Here is a 26,994-nt window from a genome sequence, read left to right on the forward strand (position 1 = left end):
TGTATGAAGTACAAGCTGTAAATCCTGGCCAGCCACAACCCCGCCAGATGAGGATTTAAACTTTACTTTGATGCGTTCAAATGCACTGAAAACATCGTCTGCATACCGAACTGCTTTCTGTTGGTAGGCAAACCATCACCCTATTGCTCATTAGAGAGACCACTGGCTGTAGACATGGGTGTTTCATGATCAAACTACTTTTGGAGTCAGACCAATGCATTATGACATATGGTGTTATGCTGATTCATGTTAGACATAGAGTACATATTTTCTATGAATATCAACATGTTCCCAGTCAAAAGCTGCTGTTTTCCCTCAACCTTTACCATGTCCTTACAATAGTAGTTATGTGAAAAACCACTATATACTGTACACCTCGCTTGCCTTTCCCCTCAGGACTGTTGGTTGCCATGCCAGCCACAATTTTCGTAATGCTCTATATCTGGAAGATTATTACAAGGTCTTCAAGAATGCTCTTTTTTTCTTTCTTTTTTAAAAAGTCACCGGTCGAGAGGCGGAAATCATGCATGTGTGGCTGGTTTTGTGCCACCATGTCCTCTAGGCATTTTTGGGAGGCTCGGTGACCTGTTTAGCTCTTTATCCTGTGTAACCTGTTTGGGATAGGGGGCAGCATATTCCCTTTTGTATGAAAAGCGTGCCCAGAGTAAACTGCCTGCTACTCAGTCACAGTTGATAATAAATGCATATTTTTAGTAGATTTGGATAGAAAACACTCTGAAGTTTCTAAAACTTTTTGAATGATGTCTGTGAGTATAACAGAAGACAGGCGAAAACCTGAGAAAAATCCAACCAGGAAGTGGGAAATCTGAGGTTTGTTGTCTTTCAACTCTTGGCTTATTGAATACACAGTGTCTATGGGGTCAAATTGCACTTCCTAAGGCTTCCGCTAGATGTCAACAGTCTTCGTTTCACATGTTTCTACGGATTGTAATGGAAGTTTTTTACTTTTCGCCTGCTCGTGCGTAATGAATTTGGATTACTGGGCTGAACGCGCTAACAAAAAGGAGGTATTTGGACATAAAGATGAACTTTATCAAACAAATCAAACATCTATTGTGGAACTGGGATTCCTGAGAGTGCATTCTGATGAAGATCATCAAAGGTAAGTGAATATTTATAATGCTATTTTTGACTTCTGTTGACTTCAACATGGCGGATATCTGTATTGCTTGATTTGTTGTCTGTACTCAGATTATTGCATGGTTTGCTTTTTCCATAAAGTTTTTTAAAAATCTGACACAGCGGTTGCATTAAGGAGAAGTATATCTTTAATTCTGTGAATAACAGTTGTATCTTTTATCAATGTTTATTATGAATATTTCTGTATTGATGTGGCTCTCTGCAAAATCACCGGATGTTTTTGGGAGCAAAACATTACTGAATGTAACGTGCCAATGTAAACTGAGATTTTGGATATAAATATGCACTTTATCGAACAAAACATACATGTATTGTGTAACATGATGTCCTATGAGTGTCATCTGATGAAGATCATCAAAGGTTAGTGATTCATTTTATCTATATTTCTGATTTTTGTGACTCCTCTCTTTGGCTGGAAAAATGGCTGTGTGTGTTTTGTGACTTGGCTCTGACCTAACATAATCATATGTTGTGCTTTTGCTGTAAAGCCTTTTTGAAATTGGACACGATGGGTAGATTAACAAGAAGTTTATCTTTCATTTGGTGTATTGCACTTGTTAATGTAGGAAAGTTACATATATCTAAAAAATATTTTTGAATTTCGCGCACTGCCTTTTCAGCGGAATGTTGTCGAGGGGTGTCGCTAGCTGTAAGAAGTTTTAAGTACTGATCGCAAATGGCCGGAAACTAAATAAACAGTACATGAAAGAGTGAAGAGCAGAGCAGAAGGCCTAACAGCAAACAAACCCACCGGTATAAACTGCTTGGAATATTCACACAGAACCTAAGTCTCTCTCTGGAGCTAGCTTTATATTATGCTAATACGGTGAATTTAATTTCCCTGACAAAGTACAACATGTACACTCCAAAAATACAAATATTAACATCATTAAAGAACTATAATTACACTCAGTCTGGAATCTATGTGAGAGATTTTCTTGAAAGTTAATTCATTATTGAGAATAGTCTAAAACAAAGGAAAGGTATGGCATTTAGAATAGTGTTGAAAGAGACACTGGTCTGATTTTCTAGGCATTTCCCTAGATGATCTGTGTTTGAGGATTACAAAATCATATAAAAGTACGCAACTTTGATTTATTATCCATTCTGATAAAACAGAGATGTCCACTTAATTAATATGGTTAAAACAGCAACAACCTCATCAGAATATGCTACAACACTTCCACACAAAAAGTACACTTACTCAACAGGATGTGATGCTATTAAATGACTAATTACTTAAAACAATAAATCTGCTTTAATAATGTGATTAATATTTCCAAAAAGTCTTTACGGGAAGCCCACAGCTTCATTCCTATTAACTTTAACAATGACTAACAACATTCAGGGGATTTGAGTTTTAATTCATCTGAACGTTCCTCCCTGAGGGCCCTGGTTCTCACAAACTTGGCAGTGGTATTAACTGTAAGCCACTGAGAGGTGGAGAGAACTCAACACACTCCCTGCTGAATCCAACACCTATCAAAACAAAATGATAAGGCTGTAGCACATTTAGCAGGGCCACTGGACCTTCAATACCCTGGCAGACTGGTAGAATCCCTGGTCATATTAGCACTGGACCTTCAATACCCTGGCAGACTGGTAGAATCCCTGGTTATATTAGCACTGGACCTTCAATACCCTGGCAGAGTGGTAGAATACCTGGTTATATTAGCACTGGACCTTCAATACCCTGGCAGACTGGTAGAATCCCTGGTTATATTAGCACTGGACCTTCAATACCCTGGCAGACTGGTAGAATCCCTAGTTATATTAGCACTGGACCTTCAATACCCTGGCAGAGTGGTAGAATACCTGGTTATATTAGCACTGGACCTTCAATACCCTGGCAGACTGGTAGAATCCCTGGTTATATTAGCACTGGACCGTCAATACCCTGGCAGAGTGGTAGAATCCCTGGTTATATTAGCACTGGACCGCCAATACCCTGGCAGACTGGTAGAATCCCTGGTTATATTAGCACTGGACCTTCAATACCCTGGCAGACTGGTAGAATCCCTGGTTATATTAGCACTGGACCGTCAATACCCTGGCAGACTGGTAGAATCCCTGGTTATATTAGCACTGGACCTTCAATACCCTGGCAGAGTGGTAGAATCCCTGGTTATATTAGCACTGGACCTTCAATACCCTGGCAGAGTGGTAGAATCCCTGGTTATATTAGCACTGGACCTTCAATACCCTGGCAGACTGGTAGAATCCCTGGTTATATTAGCACTGGACCGTCAATACCCTGGCAGACTGGTAGAATCCCTGGTTATATTAGCACTGGACCGTCAATACCCTGGCAGACTGGTAGAATCCCTGGTTATATTAACACTGGACCGTAAATACCCTGGCAGACTGGTAGAATCCCTGGTTATATACTGGACCTTCAATACCCTGGCAGACTAGTAGAATCCCTGGTTATATTAGCACTGGACCTTCAATACCCTGGCAGACTGGTAGAATCCCTGGTTATATACTGGACCTTCAATATCCTGGCAGACTGGTAGAATCCCTGGTTATATTAGCACTGGACCTTCAATACCCTGGCAGACTGGTAGAATCCCTGGTTATATTAGCACTGGACCTTCAAACCCTGGCAGACTGGTGGAATCCCTGGTTATATACTGGACCTTCAATATCCTGGCAGACTGGTAGAATCCCTGGTTATATTAGCACTGGACCTTCAATACCCTGGCAGACTGGTAGAATCCCTGGTTATATTAGCACTGGACCTTCAAACCCTGGCAGACTGGTGGAATCCCTGGTTATATTAGCACTGGATATGTTTGTGTGACATGTTTTGCCTCTAATTCCCTTAAATCAGAGGAAACAACACTTCTGTTTTCACTCCCACAATGTCTCGGTATAAGACGGCAAACACTGGCGTGAAAGTAACTGTTTTTAATGGAGAGCGCTTGTCACTCTTGTAGGACATGTAGGGAAAACGGTCCTCTGTATCCTTCATTTATAGCGTGGTGAGGTTACTGAATTATGCATTCAACGTGAGTGGGTGGGCCACGATACAACCAAACACCACATTGCATGACACTAAATAAGGTGTTTAGTTTTAGATTTAGGTTTGTTTGTGGGAGAGTGAATGAGTTAGCAGGAATGAAAAACAAAGGATACCTTGTAAAAAAATATATATACTGTATACATATAATATTACTATTATTGTTTTATTACAATATTTTTTAGGGTCAACAATTACTTGTATCATATTACTAAGTATATTTCTGTTTATTTGCCTGTTTAGTTTTTGTTGATCTGTTTTGTTTTTCAGGTTATTTATTGTATTTGTATTTTTGTGTGTGATTTTGTTGTGATCTAAAAGCATTTTAAGCGAACAAAATTCTTATCCACACACATTGCCCTCCCCCACAGTCCTTCCAATGCCCTCCCCCACAGTCCTTCCAATGCCCTCCCCCACAGTCCTTCCAATGCCCTCCCCACAGTCCTTCCAATGCCCTCCCCCACAGTCCTTACAATGCCCTCCCCCACAGTCCTTACAATGCCCTCCCCCACAGTCTTTACAATGCCCTCCCCCACAGTCCTTACAATGCCCTCCCCCACAGTCCTTACAATGCCCTCCCTCACAGTCCTTACAATGCCCTCCCCCACAGTCCTTACATTGTGATGCATTTGTACGTGAGCATGTGATGCATTTGTTACAGGTTTGCCTTCATGAGTGTTTTTAAATTGTATGTATTCCAAATTGCTCAGTGTGAGAATGAACCAGGGTTTTGCCACCTCATACAGTGAGTTAAGACCCCCAGATCCCCCTGAACACTCACTGAAGCGATGACCACCCCTTCAGCAACACAGAGCAAGCACAACATTGGGAGTGGGTATGGGTGTTTGGTGTATGTGTGTGTGTGTTTGTGTGTGTCCTATGATGTAGTGGTAAAAAGAATCGAACGCTCCCTACATTTGCCATGTATTTTCTACTATAGTTTGTGCAAAACAAAAAAGGTGCGTAGACAGCTTTTACATGAATTTACCCTCCACTACACCACTGACCTTACCCACAAGCAGCCACTTAAACAACCATATCAAATATTTACACTCTTTTTAATATTATGAGAATGTAAAATGGTCCAGGGTGGTAAAACCCAACTCTCCCCATAATCTTTCTCTCTGCTCCCCAGGGCTTGAGCTTAGAGCACATCTGCTCGAAAATATATTTCCCAAGGATGCTGCAACCCTCACCCTGACTTAGCTACCACCTAAACAACTATTTATCTTAGGGCTGGATGATATCGACTGAAGTCTACATACTGTAACTTTTTGTCATAATCTTATTGATATTTGTTACAAAACCCTATTATAAAAAATAATAGAACAATTTCATCCCACAGCAGTCTTCAAATCAACTACAAACAAATGCAAAAGCACAATATCGCAACATAACCAATGTACTATAACACTGGTTCTCATCAACATAACCCATGTAATATAATACTGGTTCTCATCAACATAACCCATGTAATATAATACTGGTTGTCATCAACATAACCCATGTAATATAATACTGGTTGTCATCAACATAACCCATGTAATATAATACTGGTTGTCATCAACATAACCCATGTAATATAATACTGGTTCTCATCAACATAACCCATGTAATATAATACTGGTTCTCATCAACATAACCCATGTAATATAATACTGGTTCTCATCAACATAACCCATGTAATATAATACTGGTTCTCATCGACATAACCCATGTAATATAATACTGGTTGTCATCAACATAACCCATGTAATATAATACTGGTTCTCATCAACATAACCCATGTAATATAATACTGGTTCTCATCAACATAACCCATGTAATATAATACTGGTTCTCATCAACATAACCCATGTAATATAATACTGGTTCTCATCGACATAACCCATGTAATATAATACTGGTTCTCAGCAACATAACCCATGTAATATAATACTGGTTCTCATCATTATAACCCGTGTAATATAATACTGGTTCTCATCAACATAACCCATGTAATATAATACGGGTTCTTATCAACATAACCCGTGTAATATAATACTGGTTCTCATCAACATAACCAATGTACTATAACACTGGTTCTCATCAACATAACCCATGTAATATAATACTGGTTCTCATCATTATAACCCATGTAATATAATACTGGTTCTCTACAACATAACCCATGTAATATAAGACTGGTTCTCATCAACATAACCCATGTAATATAATACTGGTTCTCATCAACATAACCCATGTAATATAATACTGGTTCTCTACAACATAACCCATGTAATATAATACTGGTTCTCATCAACATAACCCATGTAATATAATACTGGTTCTCATCAACATAACCCATGTAATATAATACTGGTTCTCTACAACATAACCCATGTAATATAATACTGGTTCTCATCATTATAACCCATGTAATATAATACTGGTTCTCTACAACATAACCAATGTACTATAACACTGGTTCTCATCATTATAACCCATGTAATATAATACTGGTTCTCATCAACATAACCCATGTAATATAACACTGGTTCTCATCGACATAACCCACATGATATAATACTGGTTCTCATCAACATAACCCATGTAATATAATACTGGTTCTCATCGACATAACCCATGTAATATAATACTGGTTCTCATCATTATAACCCATGTAATATAATACTGGTTCTCATCAATATAACCCATGTAATATAATACTGGTTCTCATCATTATAACCCATGTAATATAATACTGGTTCTCATCGACATAACCCATGTAATATAATACTGGTTCTCATCAACATAACCAATGTACTATAACACTGGTTCTCATCGACATAACCCATGTAATATAATACTGGTTCTCATCGACATAACCCATGTAATATAATACTGGTTCTCATCAACATAACCAATGTACTATAACACTGGTTCTCATCGACATAACCCATGTAATATAATACTGGTTCTCATCATTATAACCCATGTAATATAATACTGGTTCTCATCAATATAACCCATGTAATATAATGCTGGTTCTCATCAATATAACCCATGTAATATAATGCTGGTTCTCATCAACATAACCCATGTAATATAATACTGGTTCTCATCGACATAACCCATGTAATATAATACTGGTTCTCATCAATATAACCCACATGATATAATACTGGTTCTCATCATTATAACCCATGTAATATAATACTGGTTCTCTACAACATAACCCACATGATATAATACTGGTTCTCATCATTATAACCCATGTAATATAATACTGGTTCTCATCAACATAACCCATGTAATATAATACTGGTTCTCATCAATATAACCCATGTAATATAATACTGGTTCTCATCAATATAACCCATGTAATATAATGCTGGTTCTCATCGACATAACCCTTGTAATATAATACTGGTTCTCATCAATATAACCCATGTAATGTAATACTGGTTCTCATCATTATAACCCATGTAATATAATACTGGTTCTCATCAATATAACCCATGTAATATAATACTGGTTCTCATCAACATAACCCATGTAATATAATGCTGGTTCTCATCGACATAACCCATGTAATATAATACTGGTTCTCATCGACATAACCCTTGTAATATAATACTGGTTCTCATCAATATAACCCATGTAATGTAATACTGGTTCTCATCATTATAACCCATGTAATATAATACTGGTTCTCATCAATATAACCCATGTAATATAATACTGGTTCTCATCGACATAACCCTTGTAATATAATACTGGTTCTCATCAATATAACCCATGTAATGTAATACTGGTTCTCATCATTATAACCCATGTAATATAATACTGGTTCTCATCAATATAACCCATGTAATATAATACTGGTTCTCATCAACATAACCCATGTAATATAATACTGGTTCTCATCGACATAACCCATGTAATATAATACTGGTTCTCATAAACATAACCCATGTAATATAATACTGGTTCTCATCAACATAACCCTTCAAATATAATACTGGTTCTCATCAACATAACCCATGTAATATAATACTGGTTCTCATCAACATAACCCTTCAAATATAATACTGGTTCTCATCAACATAACCCATGTAATGTAATACTGGTTCTCAGCAACTCCTGAAAAACCTTATTAACCCCCACCCACCCATCTTTATTTATTTCTCCATCTCTCTCTCTCTATCTCTCACACAAACACACACGCAACAGTGCACACACCTTTTTTTTACACACACACGTCCTGCCGTGCATACTGTAAGTTTTGAGGTTAATTACCCAGAATTGCCCAATTGGGATGAGCTCTCCTGTTTCTACTGGGGTCTTCCACTGCTCGGCCCCTGACTTGGGGCCCCCTCCCTGTGGGCACTGTGACAGTGCCGCTCCTGGGGTCGCCGATGACCCCTTCTTCTGCAAGAAATGTGCTTCATTCAGGACAACAGGGTGAACAGAGCTCACAGTACAGTGGACCAGGGGACAGGCCACACTCAGAGGGTAAAGGGGACAGGTCAGAGGCAGGAGAGTCACCAGGTGGGGAAGGGAAAGGTATTAGTGCTGAGGTCTTGTTAGTGGAAGGTTTGGGACAGTACAAAGGAGAAGAGGGGAGGTCTTGTTAGTGGAAGGTTTGGTATCATACAAAGGAGAAGAGGGGAGGTTTTGTTAGTGGAAGGTTTGGGACAATACAAAGGAGAAGAGGGGAGGTCTTGTTAGTGGAAGGTTTGGTATCATACAAAGGAGAAGAGGGGAGGTCTTGTTAGTGGAAGGTTTGGTATCATACAAAGGAGAAGAGGGGAGGTTTTGTTAGTGGAAGGTTTGGGACAGTACAAAGGAGAAGAGGGGAGTTCTTGTTAGTGGAAGGTTTGGGACAGTACAAAGGAGAAGAGGGGAGGTCTTGTTAGTGGAAGGTTTGGGACAGTACAAAGGAGAAGAGGGGAGGTCTTGTTAGTGGAAGGTTTGGGACAATACAAAGGAGAAGAGGGGAGGTCTTGTTAGTGGAAGGTTTGGGACAATACAAAGGAGAAGAGGGGAGGTCTTGTTAGTGGAAGGTTTGGGACAATACAAAGGAGAAGAGGGGAGTTCTTGTTAGTGTAAGGTTTGGGACAGTACAAAGGAGAAGAGGGGAGGTCTTGTTAGTGGAAGGTTTGGGACAGTACAAAGGAGAAGAGGGGAGGTCTTGTTAGTGGAAGGTTTGGGACAGTACAAAGGAGAAGAGGGGAGGTCTTGTTAGTGGAAGGTTTGGGACAGTACAAAGGAGAAGAGGGGAGGTCTTGTTAGTGGAAGGTTTGGGACAGTACAAAGGAGAAGAGGGGAGATCTTGCGTTGGGCAGCATTTTGCTGAGGGAGTATAGTTCTTAGAGACAGCTTTTTGACAGCCAGTTTCTGGTTAAGCTGGTAGCATCAAAAACAAGGAAATGGAGGATAGATGCCATTCCCAGGTCACTGGCCTGCTAATTACACTGAGTATACCAAACATGTGTTCTTAATGTTTTGTATACTCAGTGTATATTACACAACATGAGATACAGCTCAATGGTGACTAGACAGGTATATGAAGTATTTTTGCATTTTCTACCCATACTACCCATGAACACCCACAACAATACCCACTCATATCCCCCTCAGAAGTTATTAATTTATGGTAGCTGGTGGCAAATCAAAGACCCTAGTGGTATAATACGATGCTAGCTAGATCTACTCAGGGTTTTCTAAAGCTAGGCAGCTTCAGTTAGCCTCACATTCCAGCTCAGGCTTCATCCGTATTACGACTGTGGATATTGCTCGTATGCCTGCTGCTAACTCTAGCAGGCTTGTAACTGCGTGTGCATGCCGCATGTGGCTAGTCGAACGCTGAACTCTTCATCGAGACTATGGTGAGACATCAATCCATAGGTGAGTCAGTGCCACGTCTTCATTTTTTCCTACATCAACATGAAAGAAACGTTATCTTGCTATGGTGTGAAATAGGCTTTTAGAAGTGCCATGTGCAACTTTAATTACGTAGCGTTATTGCCTGGATTTGGTGTTCTTTGGTGTGCTTATCAATGCACAAGCACGATAAAATAAGTCATACAAAAGTTTTACTGTGGGTGAAGTTTCAAATGCATCCTGTCATTACTAAATGTGTAATTTGATAGGTATTTTAATGTAAACAAAAATGTACACACAAATATTTGGTAAGTATACTGTACGTTCAATTGATGGACTTACACAAGCTGTACCCAAATGGAACATCTGAAGATGTGTGTATATTAGTGGCACACAGCACAGATGCAAATCTAGTATCAATGCCCTCATTTAACATGCTTGAGATCAAGAATGTCGCAAAGCGAAAAACAGCTGGATACTGGAGATATGCATCTTTTCATGGTCGTCTGTTTTCCAGGAAGTTTACAGAGTGAAAATGTGATTAAAAGTGTTGGGGGGGGGGGGGGGTTGTTCTCTCGAGACAAGAGCTGCAGCACATTGTCTTGTATAATCAGAGGACTACTAGCATTTCCAGTCATGATTAGAAGAGTCACAGACACACAAAACCAGACCATTACCTCCTTCTCGGCTGGAAAACAAAACAGCTGCAGCCTTAAAAAAGGATTAACATCTATATTTTCTCACTTCATTTGAGGGCTTAGGACTGTCGCTCCACCCAAGGCTAACATCTCTGAGTCTGGCAGTATGTATGCTCTTGCATAATGATCAATTGAATCCAAACCAATTAATCACTAACTGTATTGTACCAATTAATATTTTTTAAATGGGGGGGGGGGTGTATGCCGCAAGTGACAATTTGATCAAACGTGGTTACTCACAACATTTATCCGACTTTAGACTGACACCTCACTGTTTGCTGTATAGGTAATTATGCAAATGTGCATGCATCTGGGCAGAAAAGCATTAGAGGTAGCTGGCACATGTGATGCCCCTGGTGAATCGAGCTGTCAGGAGCGTCAATTAACTATGATGAATCACTCTCCCACTTTATATCCAATCAGAAAACTCTCAGGACTCCATTCTGGTCACCTTTAACTCAATTATTTTTTGGCCGCATAGAGCTAGATGCAGGGACAAGGCTGGAACCCGATGCTGCTGTTGGCATTATTCTGCCATTAAGTTGCAGCTGTGAGAGTAATGTCTGGAACGGTATGCGCATTTAGCAGCTAAAGACCCTACGACCTGTGGCTAAATCCTCCATGTGATTTGGAGGGACAGCTATAGACATTTGGATGAAAGTCAGACAGACAACAACAGACATCCTGGAAGCTATGTAAAGCTTCGGTATAAAAAACATATTTAAAACCTTCATCGGGATCTAATCTTGAACCACCCTTGCCTTTCGTGAACTAACACTCGCACTTTACTTTTTCCTACTAGCACGGGTTTTTTACTAGAACTGAGAAAACTGTAAGTTGCACTGGATAAGAGCCTCTGCTAAATGAAAAATGAAAAAAATAAATAATAATAAATAATAATAATAATATATATATATATATATATATATATATATATATATATAATAATCAATCTCTACATCAGGGTTCCCCAACTGGTTTCATTTGGAAAGTTTTCTGAGCAACAAAATCAAAATTAAGCTTTTTTAAACGTTTTTTCTTTTCAATGTTGGACATAAAAGATTGTAAAAACACAAGGAAATAAGCTCCAAGTGATTTTAATATAAGAAATTTGTTCCCAGATATAATAGAGAGACACGTAATCATGAACAAATGTAAGCAAGGTTCGAATTGATTATGTTTTAGTCAAACATTATAATCTGGAGGCGGAAAAATGCACACCTGTTTAGGCGAGGTGCTGGCTAGCGGAGTAGAAGACCTGTTTAGGCGAGGTGCTGGCTAGCGGAGTAGAAGACCTGTTTAGGCGAGGTGCTGGCTAGCGGAGTAGAAGACCTGTTTAGGCGAGGTGCTGGCTAGCGGAGTAGAAGACCTGTTTAGGCGAGGTGCTGGCTAGCGGAGTAGAAGACCTGTTTAGGCGAGGTGCTGGCTAGCGGAGTAGAAGACCTGTTTAGGCGAGGTGCTGGCTAGCGGAGTAGAAGACCTGTTTAGGCGAGGTGCTGGCTAGCGGAGTAGAAGACCTGTTTAGGCGAGGTGCTGGCTAGCGGAGTAGAACACCTGTTTAGGCGAGGTGCTGGCTAGCGGAGTAGAAGACCTGTTTAGGCGAGGTGCTGGCTAGCGGAGTAGAAGACCTGTTTAGGCGAGGTGCTGGCTAGCGGAGTAGAAGACCTGTTTAGGCGAGGTGCTGGCTAGCGGAGTAGAAGACCTGTTTAGGCGAGGTGCTGGCTAGCGGAGTAGAAGACCTGTTTAGGCGAGGTGCTGGCTAGCGGAGTAGAAGAACTGTTTAGGCGAGGTGCTGGCTAGCGGAGTAGAAGACCTGTTTAGGCGAGGTGCTGGCTAGCGGAGTAGAAGACCTGTTTAGGCGAGGTGCTGGCTAGCGGAGTAGAAGACCTGTTTAGGCGAGGTGCTGGCTAGCGGAGTAGAACACCTGTTTAGGCGAGGTGCTGGCTAGCGGAGTAGAAGACCTGTTTAGGCGAGGTGCTGGCTAGCGGAGTAGAACACCTGTTTAGGCGAGGTGCTGGCTAGCGGAGTAGAACACCTGTTTAGGCGAGGTGCTGGCTAGCGGAGTAGAACACTTGAAAAAGAAAAGGAGAATCATTAGCCAGCAACTCTAGGAGTTCAGATGCAACAATTTAATAACCGGATAACCAACGTTTTGACAGTCAAACATATCTGTTTGGGATTCTTGCGGTCAATTTGCAGTCTACAAATTATAATTCATTTTGTTTCCGCCACATTTTCTAATATGGCCGATAAGAATGGAGGAGTCAAGACAACCCAGTGGATACTCCTCAATTCTCCAGAACGATGTGCATTGTGCACCCTGCAACAGAGGGATTATAATTTTATCCAGGCCAACGGAAGAGCTAGGGCGAAAAGAGAAATCAATAGTTTCTTGTACGCACAGCCTCAAGTTTCTATTTTAACATGGCTGGCTATTGATTCGCTTTCAGGTGCGATGTCTCCCTTCGACAGCAAACACTCTAGGAGGATTTGGAAGTCTTTAGTGTAACAGAATAACCTTGTAAAATTGGAAGGAGGGAGTAAGGGAACGTTAACATAGAACCGCTATCTCAGTCAATGCTCACTAAGGAGGCTGAGGCCACAACTCTGACAGATAGAGCACCGCTGTACCCAGACTTCAGAGGCCCGGGCTTGGCCTGTGATTGACACATCTTGACACAAACAACCAGACAGTGGCAAAGGGAGTTGCTTTATCAAAGTAGCCATTTTAATGACATTTGTTTGTCAGCTGGCACATGGAATATCGATATGGAAACGCTGCAGATGGTTTTCAAACAAGTCTCCTTTTCAATTCTCTTTATCTCACACAAACATTTTAAGTTGGAGAAAGTACAGAGAGTCAAACACCAAAGCAATACCACTGAGAAGGGTTTTGGTTGGTTGTTGGAAACCAGGGTTGAAACTGTCAAAATACTTCTACCAACGCACTATTAAATGCAGAGCTACTCCCAGGTCCAACCACACTATTAAATGCAGAGCTACTCCCGGGTCCAACCACACTATCAAGAGCAGAGGTACTCCCGGGTCCAACCACACCATTAAGAGCAGAGCTACTCCCGGGTCCAACCACACCATTTAAAATAAATATATAATAATTTAACTAGGCATGTCAGTTAACAACAAATTCTTATTTAAAATGATGGCCTACACTGGCCATACCCGGACGACGCTGGGTCAATTGTGCACCGCCCTATGGGACTCCCAATCACAGCCGGTTGGGATACAGCCTGGATTCAAACCAGGGTGTCTGTAGTGACGCCTCAAGCACTGAGATGCAGTGCCTTAGACCGCTGCGCCACTCGGGAGCCCCATTAAGAGCAGAGGTACTCCCGGGTCCAACCAACATATGCTATTCTCTTTCCCATTCCTCCCACGGGGCACAGACTTCAATTAAACGTCTATTCCAAGTTGGTTCTAATTAATTTATTGAAATGATTTGGAAACAAAGTTGATTTAACCAGTGTGTGCCCAGTGGGCTCTCCCTCCTCTCACTCTGTAAGAACCCCTAGCACCAGTCTGTTCTCAAACACCGCTGGGATCTGAGTTCATTATTAGAGTGGCATTCCAACAGTAGTGAGCTGTGTTGACAGGCTCTCAGCATCGTGTCAGTACGGGGATTTAAGTTGTTGTGTGGTCTGTTTGCAAGGTTGGGACTCCTACTGATGTTTTCACACATACACAGCTCAAGGTCGAGGACTTCAGAGAGAGAGAGAGAGCACAGGATTGGCTCCAGTTTGACAGAATGAGACAAAATATTGCTTCTGAGCAGCGAATGACACTTGTAGTATTTTCCTTAGCACAGTTTCTAATGATTTATGCTGAAGGAAAATAAAACATGTAAAGAGGGAAAAGTAGGGAGAAGAAGGACAAGGAAATTAGGAGACAATGTCAGAATCGTCTTTTATCCCAAATACAGCCACCCTTCAGTTAAAATAATTGAAATGCCAAGTTGTGTGTTCATGTGCTGAGCTCATAGTCATCATCCTGATACAACATCAGCTCAGACCACAAAACTTAACAGGGAAAGGTCATCTACAGGTCTCAGAAAATAATGGAGTGATATAGAAACTCATCTTCATTCATAGTAGTACTTCACAGATTTGTTGATGTCCTTATCCTTTTTTCACCACTACCTCATCATTTAGGCAATTTCAGTCCAGCCAGTCTCGCCTGCACAGCAGACTCACTATTCCATTTTGTGTCACATTTTTCCCCCGGTTTCATTCTTCTCATTGGCCACTGAACATTAAATGACAATAGTCTGACATTTAAAGGGGCTTTATCTACAAACAGAGTGATTCTACCATAGCTATATCTCCATGGTGATAAGTCAGACCATTTAATAACATATTTGAGTTTTCTTCAGTTTAAAGCTACAGTACACTTCCACGAGTCAACCTCCAATGAGTTTACACTTCCACGAGTCAACCTCCAATGAGTTTACACTTCCACGAGTCAACCTCCAATGAGTTTACACTTTCACAAGTCAATCTCCAATGAGTTTACACTTCCACGAGTCAACCTCCAATGAGTTTACACTTCCACGAGTCAACCTGCAATGAGTTTACACTTCCACGAGTCAACCTCCAATGAGTTTACACTTCCACGAGTCAACCTCCAATGAGTTTACACTTCCACGAGTCAACCTCCAATGAGTTTACACTTCCACGAGTCAACCTCCAATGAGTTTACACTTCCACGAGTCAACCTCCAATGAGTTTACACTTCCACGAGTCAACCTCCAATGAGTTTACACTTCCACGAGTCAACCTCCAATGAGTTTACACTTCCACGAGTCAACCTCCAATGAGTTTACACTTCCACGAGTCAACCTCCAATGAGTTTACACTTTCACGAGTCAACCTCCAATGAGTTTACACTTCCACGAGTCAACCTCCAATGAGTTTACACTTCCCCGAGTCAACCTCCATTGAGTTGACACTTCCACGAGTCAACCTCCAATGAGATTATACTTCCACGAGTCAACCTCCAATGAGTTTACACTTCCACGAGTCAACCTCCAATGAGTTTACACTTCCACGAATCAACCTCCAATGAGTTTACACTTCCACGAGTCAACCTCCAATGAGTTTACACTTCCACGAGTCAACCTCCGATGAGTTTACACTTCCACGAGTCAACCTCCAATGAGTTTACACTTCCACGAGTCAACCTCCGATGAGTTTACACTTTCACGAGTCAACCTCCAATGAGTTTACACTTTCACGAGTCAATCTCCGATGAGTTTACACTTCCACGAGTCAACCTCCAATGAGTTTACACTTCCACGAGTCAAACTCCAATGTTATGCCACGCATACAGCAAACAAACCTTTAGTTATTCTAGTTCTCAAGATCGAGGAAAATAAAAGTATGCACATAGGTCAGTATGAAAGGCTCCAGACCAGTGAGTGTTCCTGAATATGTTCATATGTAACTCTGCTGTGTATTCATCCATTTACTCCACTGCTTGCCTCTTGGGCAGGGGCAAATGGCCTGGGAATAATGGAAGTCCACTTGAATCTGTGAGAAATTGGTTCTTACTGCCTTCTCTATGGATCAGTGCATCACACGATGGCAAACTGGTGGGCGGAAAAGGAACCATTTCATTGAATGCTCTTCCTCTATTCCTTGTTTGCTTTTTCGCTCATGCATACACACATACACACATACACCCATACACACATACACCCATACACACATACACACATACACCCATACACACATACACCCATACACACATACACCCATACACACATACACCCATACACACATACACCCATACACACATACACACATACACCCATACACACATACACCCATACACACATACACCCATACACACATACACCCATACACACATACACCCATACACACATACACCCATACACCCATACACCCATACACACATACACACATACACCCATACACACATACACACATACACCCATACACCCATGCACACATACACCCATACACACATACACACATACACCCATACACCCATACACCCATACACACATACACACATACACCCATACACACATACACCCATACACCCATACACGCATACACACATACACCCATACACACATACACCCATACACCCATACACCCATACACGCATACACACATACACACATACACCCATACACACATACACCCATACACACATACACACATACACCCATACACCCATACACACATACACCCATACACCCATACACCCATACACACATACACCCATACACCCATACACGCATACACGCATACACACATACACCCATACACCCATACACACATACACCCGTACACCCGTACACACGTACACCCGTACACACGTACACACGTACACACATACACCCATACACCCATACACCCATATACACATACACACGTACACCCGTGTGTATGGCACACAGACAACAGCATGGCACTTCTTGCTAATAAGAAGCAATGAGCTCTGCAGACACCGGAAGCCCAGAAGCATTTAATGATCCATTTAATCGAGTATAAACACAGATATCAATACAGGTAGTTCTCCCTGAGAGAGACTTAGGATTTCTGTAAGGAAATGGAGGGGAAAGAAACAAGCTGCACCACTTGTATTAGAAGAAGAAGAAACACATAACTCAGCTACAGCCTCAAAGCATGATGTGGTCACTGATGTGGTAAATGAGTGTTGCATCAAAAAAGGCCCATTTCGCTATCTGCTGATTTTATTCATTTGTGTGTCGAGATGTTATTAAAGTATTTTTTGTCAATGTAACTGAAATGGAAAATCGAAATCAAATCAAAAATGTGATTGTTCTGTTCTTCAGATTAAGTTTCTCATGTGGCAACTTCTACCACATTAACCTCTTGAATGTAAAGTCCCCATATTTGGGGACCCTATTAGATGTTTTTTATTTAATTCAGTTTGAAATGAGAACGGTAGCTCCTATCTGCAAAAGCAGGGTGTCTGCGGAAATCTGAGTATCTTGGCTATTGATCTGTGCCTTAAAATCTTTGGTGTGACCTACTACAATATATGGGGAAACAAATGTATAAGGACAAGCCGAGCCGATGACCTAATTTCAAGATGGCTGCTAGCTACATTCTGGTTAGCGTTGTGAAACATAAATGAAATAAACACGGAACACATTGATACACACCGAAAGCTGGGACTACACAGATCATGAGGATGTCTTATTTGTCTGCCTGTGACCTACCGTTACTGATCACCAGCCCAGAGAGTCAAAATATTTATTTTACACAACGTTAACACCAAACAGGAAACATCTTACTAGGTTAACTTCAATTTGGTCTGTGTTTGAGCTAAAGCTACATGGCGAGTATGAAATGAATCTATTGCCAATGCTATCTGATGATGTGTGACTTAATGGCAACATTGAATGTCTACCGAGTGACTATATCGCTGCGCATTAAAAATATGATTTTGCCTGCTTACACAGGGTATTGGCTACTATGGCACCTTGACAGTCTTGTAGCCAATGAGATAAGCTTTCCAGGGATATGTAGTTGACCTGGGTGGGACAAAGCAAGGCCTAGAATCTTTTATGCATAATGCGAAATATTGCTAACTGGCTCAGAGACGAGATGCACCAAGCACGCTACATTACATTGTAAACAGATTTAATCGCTTTAATTTCATAGCTTCAGCATAAAATATGGCTTCTCATGGGGGGAAATAAAGGTCAAAACTAAGAATATCGAACAGGAAGCTAAAAAGAAGACAGCTATGAATAAGTATACCGACATAGAAACTTTGAATAAAATACTGGTCAGACTCGGATTAGGGGAGCGATTTGGAATACGAGGATTTTGATTTAATTTACATAGACCTATGTAACAAGTCATTTTAATGTTATATAATTCCAAAGTAGTTCATGTCTATGTTTCATATTAGTTCACTGTTTGATGTTCTAAGTTTCATTCTTGTAACTTTGGAGCGACCACTGAACTCTTATGGCCATTCTTAATTTGTGGTTCTGACCTCTGTCTTTGTCTCCATTGTGTGTGTGCTTGACACCTTCTATGTGAGTCACTGTACAGATAAAGTTTAGGCTTGGTGTTTTCACTTTACATTAATATTGTTTTGTGAATTTAGTCAACTGAAATTCTGTGTGTCTTATAACAACATATCCCTGTATTTTATTCACTACAGAGTGGAAGATGCAGAGGATTTGGATGATGACGTTTGGGAGCCACCCCTCCCCAGCAAGCGCACCCACCAGTCAAGGTCTTCACCCCCCACTGCTATGTCAATCACCCTGTCTGATGGTTCGATATCCACTTTTCATAGACCTCTTGAAAAATAATGCTCAGATAATGCTCCGATGCTCAGATAGGCTACTACCAAGTCCTCCACCAGACCAGGAAGTGGTATAAGACTTTTTTTTACCACTGTGTGGCCATTGCTACAGTAAATGCTTTCATTCTCCACAAGCAGATGGCCAAAGCAAAAGGTCAAACCCCCCTCTCCCAGTTGGCCTTCAGAGAGCAGCTGGTGTTGGAAATGGCTGAATTGGGGTCCCAAAGCAACCTCGCAACCATCACAAGACACCCCCACTCAAGGTGAGCGCCACTATCCAACACATATGCCAAAAGACAAAAGGAAGAACTGCAAGCATGGCACAAAACACAGGGGAAAAAGGGGGGAAATGCCAGATCTTCTGTCCAAAATGCCTATTTGCTTTTTGTTTCCTGGCAGAGAGGGACTGCTTCAAAGACTATCACGATATGCACAAGCTAAGGTGATAGTGAAATCCAATCATCTACACCTGGGATGTAAAACAAACACAAATGCAATTTGTAAATAGTTCAGCTTTTTTCTATTCTTACACCTTTTTTAGTGAATGACACGTGTGTAACCAAGTTGGTTACATTTTTATATATGTTTTATGTATACCTGTTGCTTTTACACTGTTTTTGTAAAACTGTAATTTGTATGTGGGTTCAATACAGTGGATATGCCTAGACTAAAAGTTCAGGTACTTTGGAGAGGTTGAAATGGTAGAAATTGTGTTTTTATATTGAACAAAGAGCATGTAGGGATTTCAAATATGTAATAGCACTGGAATTATCTAATTTACAGACATAAGACACTTTTGAGAGGTTCAGGGACACTTGGAAACATCCTGTGACCACACCTGACACCACTTACTAAAACATCTGCTCATTTCTAGTTGTTAGGTCTATCAATCCCATTTTTTTTAGGATATTGTTCAAATATTGTAGAAGCCATCTGATTTGTTTCCAGCTCTGGGTATCAATCATTCACTTATAGCTTGTCAATGAAAGATGACTTTTAACATAACAAAAACAAAAAAAAGGTTATTTTGTGTGTGCTTGTGTATTCTGAACTATGTAACTTCTACCAGATGTTTTCTTTCCAAATATACAGAGTCATGTAATTACACATGAGTAACAGTTACTTTAGGGTATGTCTATTTAGGCAGAAATCTACATTGTGCTATTATATTTAGGAGGTTTTAAGAGACCGACTTACTGGGAACAGACGTCATTTCAATGTTTAGTTTTGATTTACATGTGGTTGAGTTGTCAATTTACGTGAATTCAACATTAAATTAAAAAAGATATCACCATGTCACTGGATTGGATTAAGTTTAAAAGTTGGGTGAGAAAAGAAATTCCCTTACATTGATGACTTTTTGCAAATCCAATCAGTTTTCCACATTAATTCAGAGTCATCACATTGATTTTTTTTGCTTGAAATGACGTGACAACAACGTTGATTCAACCAGCTTTTGCCCAGTGGGAAGTGACTCACCCTGACTCAACATAAGGCTAAAAGCATTCTACCTGCCTGGAGAAAATATTTGAAAATAATGTAATTAACTTAGAACTGGATGTACACTGAGTGTATAAAACATGAGGAACACCTTCCTAATGTTGAGTTGCACACGCTTTCGCCCTCAGAACAGCCTCAATTTGTCTGGGCATGGACTCTACAAGGTGGCGAAAGCGTTCCACAGGGATGTCGACCCATGTTGACTCTGCTTCCCACAGTTGTGCCAAATTGGCTGGATGTCCTTTAGGTGGTGGACCATTCTTGATACACACGGGAAACTGTTGAGTGTGAAAAACCCAGTAGCGTTGCAGTTCTTGACAGACTCAAACCACCATACTCCGTTCAAAAACTCTTAAATCTTTTGTCTTGCCCATTCAACCTCTGAATGGCACACCTACACAAGTGAAATCAATGAGGGGTCATAGGTTTCACCTGGATTCATCTGGTCAGTCTATGTCATGTTTAGTACACTCAGTGAACGTGTGTGTGTGTGTGTGTGTGTGTGTGTGTGTGTGTGTGTGTGTGTGTGTGTGTGTGTGTGTGTGTGTGTGTGTGTGTGTGTGTGTGTGTGTGCGTGCGTGCGTGCGTGCGTGCGTGTGTGTCTGTGTACTTGTGTGCAGTATGAGTCTTTGGCCCTGTCCCAGACATTATGGAATATAGTCTTATTGAGCTATTGATTGCCCTGGATGGCTCCTGCCTGCTTACCTGTGGAGCTCTTCCATTAAAAATCGTTGATAGGGTGTGTGTGACTGTCAGTACGCACATGTCCGCGCTGTGCACACAAGTATGTGTGTGTGTATGTATGGGCAAATGTGTGTGTGTCCATGCAATCACGCCATGGGCTTTCCACATCCTCTTCACACATTTGAGCTGCAGTTCTAATGCTACTCTATTCTATTCTCATGTGACTTAATAAAGGACAGCCAGCGTGCTTTAAGGCAGCTGTGTACCCTACAGTATAAGCTTCACTTATATTGTTCCAGCTTTATGTCTGGTTCAGTCCATCAGAGGCCTACAGTACCCAGAGTGGAGGTGGGAATGGGGACAGTAGGACCTGGGGGTCAGTGTGTAGAAAAGATCAGGAATAAACCTCACTATAATCAGGAAGTGTCTGAGGAGAATGACCAGAGTGTCACTGGAGATTATGAGGCTCAGGGCCAAAGCAGGGGCCTATTACAGATTAATTACATCTCACAATGCCTCCCTTTGTTCCCCACTATGAATCAGTCAGCTGATCTATGAGTCCTCTCAGCCTTACGGAGACAGCCATTTTATAGGGCTGCCTGGAAGTAGGGCCTGTGGGAGGCACTGTGTTGACCTAAACCTCCCTGACACCCGTCCTGTCACCCCTCTCACCCATAAGGTGTCCCTCTCACCCTGCCTGGCCCATAAATCCCCCATGATGAGCAAGTACGGATGATCTGTGGGACACGTAGCTAAGAGAGAAATGTGCAACCGTCAATCAACATAAAGAGCTTTTCAAAGGGGAATAAGGAGCACCTTCAAATGCTGAGCGCTTTCCTATAAATCTTTCTGTTCTGGTAGCTCAGAGGGGAAAATGTCTGGGGCTGTTATTTGCCTTGATATGAACTATGCTCCTAAGAAGCTAGAAATGTAGCTTTGATGTTTGGCTGTATTCTGACAGGCAATAATAATGACTGATGTGTAATTTCCACTTTTCTGAAATTAGAGTATTTGTCCTAGAAATGTTATTTGGGTCTTTGCCCAAGGACACATCATGTTGCTGCAGTTTATGTCTTTCTATCGCCATTGATGATATAACGAAATTGCCCCTTGATTTTGTCAGTTTAGCGATCAATATACAAAAAGTAATTAACTAAAGGAACAACCATAATTGTCTATGCTTCCAGGTTATATACACTACATGGCCAATAGTGGATTTGGCTATTTTAGCCACACCCGTTGCTGACAGGTGTATAAAATCGAGCACACAGCCATGTAATCTCCAAGACAAACACTGGCAGTAGAATGACCAGTGAGCTCAGTGACTTTCAACATGGCACTGTCATAGGATGCCACCTTTGCAACAAGTCAGTTTGTCAAATTTCTGCCCTGCTTGAGCTGCCTTGGTCAACATTAACTGCTGTTATTGTGAAGTGGAAATGGCTAGGAGCAACAACAGCTCAGCCATGAAGTGGTAGGCCACACAAGCTCACAGAACGGGACCACCGAGTTCACTACCGAGTTCAAAACTGCCTCTGGAAGTAACGTCAGCACAAGAACTGTGCATCGGGAGCTTAGGGAAATGGGTTTCCATGGCCGAGCAGCCCACACAAGCCTAAGTTCACCATGCGCAATGCCAAACTTTGGCTGGAATGGTGTAAATCTCGCCGCCATTGGACTCTGGAGCAGTGGAAACACGTTCTCTGGAGTGATGAATCACACTAAACCATCTGGCAGTCTGATGGACGACTCTGGGTTTGGCGGATGCCAGGAGAACGCTACCTGCCCGAATGCATAGCGCAACTGTACAGTTTTGTGGAGGAGGAATAATGGTCGGGCTGTTTTTCATGGTTCGGACTAGGTCCCTTAGTTCCAGTGAAGGGAAATCTAAACACTACAGTATACAATGACATTCTAGACGACTCTGTGCTTCCAAATTTGTGGCAACAGCTGGGGGAGGCCCTTTCCTGCATGACAATGCCCCTGTGCAAAAAGTGAGGTCCATACAGAAATGGTTTGTCAAAATCGACGTGGAAGAACTTGACTGGCCTGCAAAGAGCCCGGACCTCAACCCCATCAAAAACCTTTTGAATGAATTGGAACGCAGACTGCGAGCTAGGCCTAATCGCCCAACATCAGTGCCCGACCTCACTAATGCTCTTGTTGCTGAATGGAAGCAAGTCCCCGCAGCAATGTTCCAAGTAACATCTTGCGGAAAGCATTTCCAGAAGAGTGGAGGCTGTTATAGCAGTAAAGGGGACACCAACTCCATATTAATATCCATGATTTTGGAATCATGAGCAGGTGCCTGGGGCAGCAGGGGCGGCAGGGTAGCCTAGTGTTTAGAGAGTTGGACTAGTAACCGGAAGGTTGCAAGTTCAAACCCTTGAGCTGACAAGGTACAAATCTGGTGTTCTGCCCCTGAACACGCAGTTAACCCACTGTTCCAAGGCCGTCATTGAAAATAATAATTTGTTCTTTAACTTACTTGCCTAGTTAAATAAAGGTAAAATAAAAATAAATACCTTTGGTCAGGTTAGTGTAATTGAGAAATGTAGGCATACTATATTATTTACACAAGTATGTCCACAAGTGACATAATAACAGGTGATTCCTTTTGCAGGCAAGAACAATACTTTTGCTCAGTGTTACAGTCTTGGCCATTTAAATTAGGACAGGAAATGTATGAAAAGATTAGCTCCCCTTCATATCCACAATCCGATTGCAAATCTAAATAGAGCCAAATCTCTGTGTTACATTTCTATGTGCTTATTAAACTCATCTCAAGCTCTCTTATTCGCCATACAACATGGCACCTCACCAGCACCGGATTGTAGTTTCTCACAACAAAGACCAAGGTAAAGTCAAAGGCCGCTATAGCTTCCATGGATAGAACCTGTGCGATCGTGAACAAGGGAGAATATTGCCATCTAGAGGCAGCTCATAATTGAACAGAAACTCACTCCACCAATGCGTGTAACGGTGTCCTATGTGATACCCCCTCCCCGCATTCATGATCGATTTGATATGACCATCACAATTCAATGTACAATTTAAACACAGCTCAATAAACTATGCTACAACCTGACGCATTTTTACATTTTTACAACTCCACACCACCACACTCCGTGTTGAGCTCTCAGTGAACACTCAGAACTATAGCTCCCCGTGCAAATTCACTAACAATGGGCATGCATTTCATTGGGGCGAAAGAGGGAAAGTGTGAGGATTGTAAAAAAAAAAGCCAAGTATCCGTTCGTGAACTTTTAAATAAGTTGCACCATAGTAAACTCTTAATAAATCCATGCCCTTACCTGAAATAATGGGGGCCAGTCGGAATATGTCAGACAGCCTGCTATTCATGGTCTCATAAGGAGAGTCCTCGAGGAAATCGTTCCCTGAAAGGAATATTGAAATACAATGTGATTTTTAACATACTCTTGTAGTGTTAATATGCATGTACATGTTGCAGACAACCAGCCAGCCAGCCAGCCAGCCAGCCAGCCAGCCAGCCAGCCAGCCAGACAGACAGACAGACAGACAGACATACATACATACATACATACATACATACATACATACATACATACATACATACATACATACATACATACATACATACATACATACATACATACATACATACATACATACATACATACATACATACATACATACATACATACATACATACATACATACATACATACATACATACACACATACATACATACATACATACATACATACATACATACATACACACATACATAAAGATATATAGATTTTATTTAAAGAGCATGCACGTGGGTTATTGTTTTCACTAAATGTTTGTAAACTACCATGGCTTGCCATTTCTTCACATGCGCATACACATGAGATGGGTATCTAGGTCAGTCAATTTCCATGACGCCCTACTACTCGTTAGGCTACGGTTGATTAGGCAATTTGGTCAGCAACTGAGAACCCCTACTGCCCCACTGGCATTAGGCAGTACAATTTTTGTATACGATCTACTGCGAGATGACGAGTGCCAAAGGGCTTTACACTCGATTCATTCTAAGAGATTTGTTTAAGGTCATTACCCCACTCCTTTCCCATTACGCACGGGCGGGAAAGTTACGCACCCAATAATGTCTTGTTTTCTCCCTGAAACGGTATTGCTTTAGCAGTTTACATGGTCCGTTAATACATTACTCATACAGCAGGTCTGGGAAATGTTTTTTTAAACCATTGATTAACATCAGATTGACTTCTGACAATGTGTGATTGCTGTGTTGTAGCCAACTGCAATGATACCAAAGTGCATACCCTGCAAAGTCTGGTAGATTCCCCAATAGATGCGAAGGCAGTTCTTCTCTTTCTTCATACCCCTTTTACATCTGCAGTTGTACAGGGGGCTCTGCTTGAGCGCATCCATGGCGCTCCGACATTCGTCCTGCGCCTCCAGTCCGGCTACCATGCTAAAGTTTCTCTCCTTCCCCCCAGCAACGCACTGTCTCATTGTCCGATACTTGGTGCTGCATCCTTGCTCCTTCATACACTGCTCACTCGCCTTGACACAGTCGAGGCGGTTGGGACCAGAAAGGACATTCTCCTGGGCATACAATACATCTGTTTGGGGAGAATGAATAGTGATAATACTAATAATGTTTCTGTCGTTGATATATTAAATATTGTAGGCTATACGGGATTTAGTCACAATACATATTCAGAGATTAATCCAAACTAAAGCTTCTTTACAGATTAACATACTGTATTAACGCTGTACTGAGCGTATTTTAGTGCGCAACTCCGTGACAATAACAACAACACAAACATCTCATATAGGCTACTCGTCACTGACATAGTGATCAATGCATCGCATACCCTATACATTTGTTAAATATTTAAAAAATCAGCTGAGGACAAGTAATGTTCTGCTTTTTATTTTTCAATGTAGGCTATAGTAGTGTATATAGGTTATACATGAGAGACGGATAATGAATTGCCACTGTGTTTAGTTGTGTCTATTGCAGAATTAGAACTCAGTTCAATTCGATTAGGCTACATGAGCTCGTATTTGATTTTTCGGTAGTCAATGGGCATGGTCCGCATTATGGTGGCTCATCTCTCTCCGCAAAGATCACTATATGTTTCCTATGTACTCATCTCAGCTGCCCTCTGATTTCTTATTATTGTCCATTTAAAAATGCACATACTAGGCATGTATAGCATATATTAGTCATATTCATAAGTAATAGGCCTTGAGAAACTAAAACTTACCTAAAAGAGGCAGCACGACATAAAGTGTGATGAAAATCATTGCGTTTGTATCCTTGTGATGCCTTGTTACAATGGAATTTATAGAACATATAGAAAAAAAACTTTGTGATTTTATTCCCAAGGCATTTCCACTCTATTCAAATCCATTGGAAATATCGGGTGGATGAGGTCCGACATTGGCTACAGAACACATCCAGCTGACTTCATGCGTAAAACATTCCGACCCAAAAGTACTCCAATGTTTTGCGACAGACAACCGATACCATCAACCACAGAATGATTCCGTTTAAAAACTAAATAAAAGACTTGGATGAGAGATCACAAGGAGACAAAACGAACCGGTGAGTGCTCTCGGAACTCCAGCTCGTAGGATGTCCGCGTGTGTCTTAGCGCGCGAGGATGCTGTAGTCCACTGCTCAATAGTGCAGTAACCCCAACCCGGCAGCAGCGGCAAGGCAGTGG

General features: G+C 41.3%; 1 protein-coding gene across 1 annotated transcript in view; it reads right to left on the minus strand.

The window, feature by feature from the left end:
- Positions 1-26,978, minus strand: part of LOC124041181 (GDNF family receptor alpha-1-like) — a 99,976-nt gene extending 72,998 nt beyond the window's left edge. The window contains exons 1-3 of the mRNA XM_046358454.1: positions 26,533-26,978; positions 25,579-25,881; positions 24,582-24,665 (exon numbers count right to left, since the gene is read on the minus strand). Coding sequence (XP_046214410.1) covers positions 24,582-24,665; positions 25,579-25,881; positions 26,533-26,572 — 427 coding nt within the window. The 5' untranslated portion in view covers positions 26,573-26,978. The remainder of the gene's footprint in view (positions 1-24,581; positions 24,666-25,578; positions 25,882-26,532) is intronic.
- Between the last annotated feature and the right edge of the window lie 16 nt (positions 26,979-26,994).

The sequence above is a fragment of the Oncorhynchus gorbuscha genome, linkage group LG08 (genome assembly GCF_021184085.1).
Source record: "Oncorhynchus gorbuscha isolate QuinsamMale2020 ecotype Even-year linkage group LG08, OgorEven_v1.0, whole genome shotgun sequence".
NCBI lineage: Eukaryota > Metazoa > Chordata > Actinopteri > Salmoniformes > Salmonidae > Oncorhynchus > Oncorhynchus gorbuscha.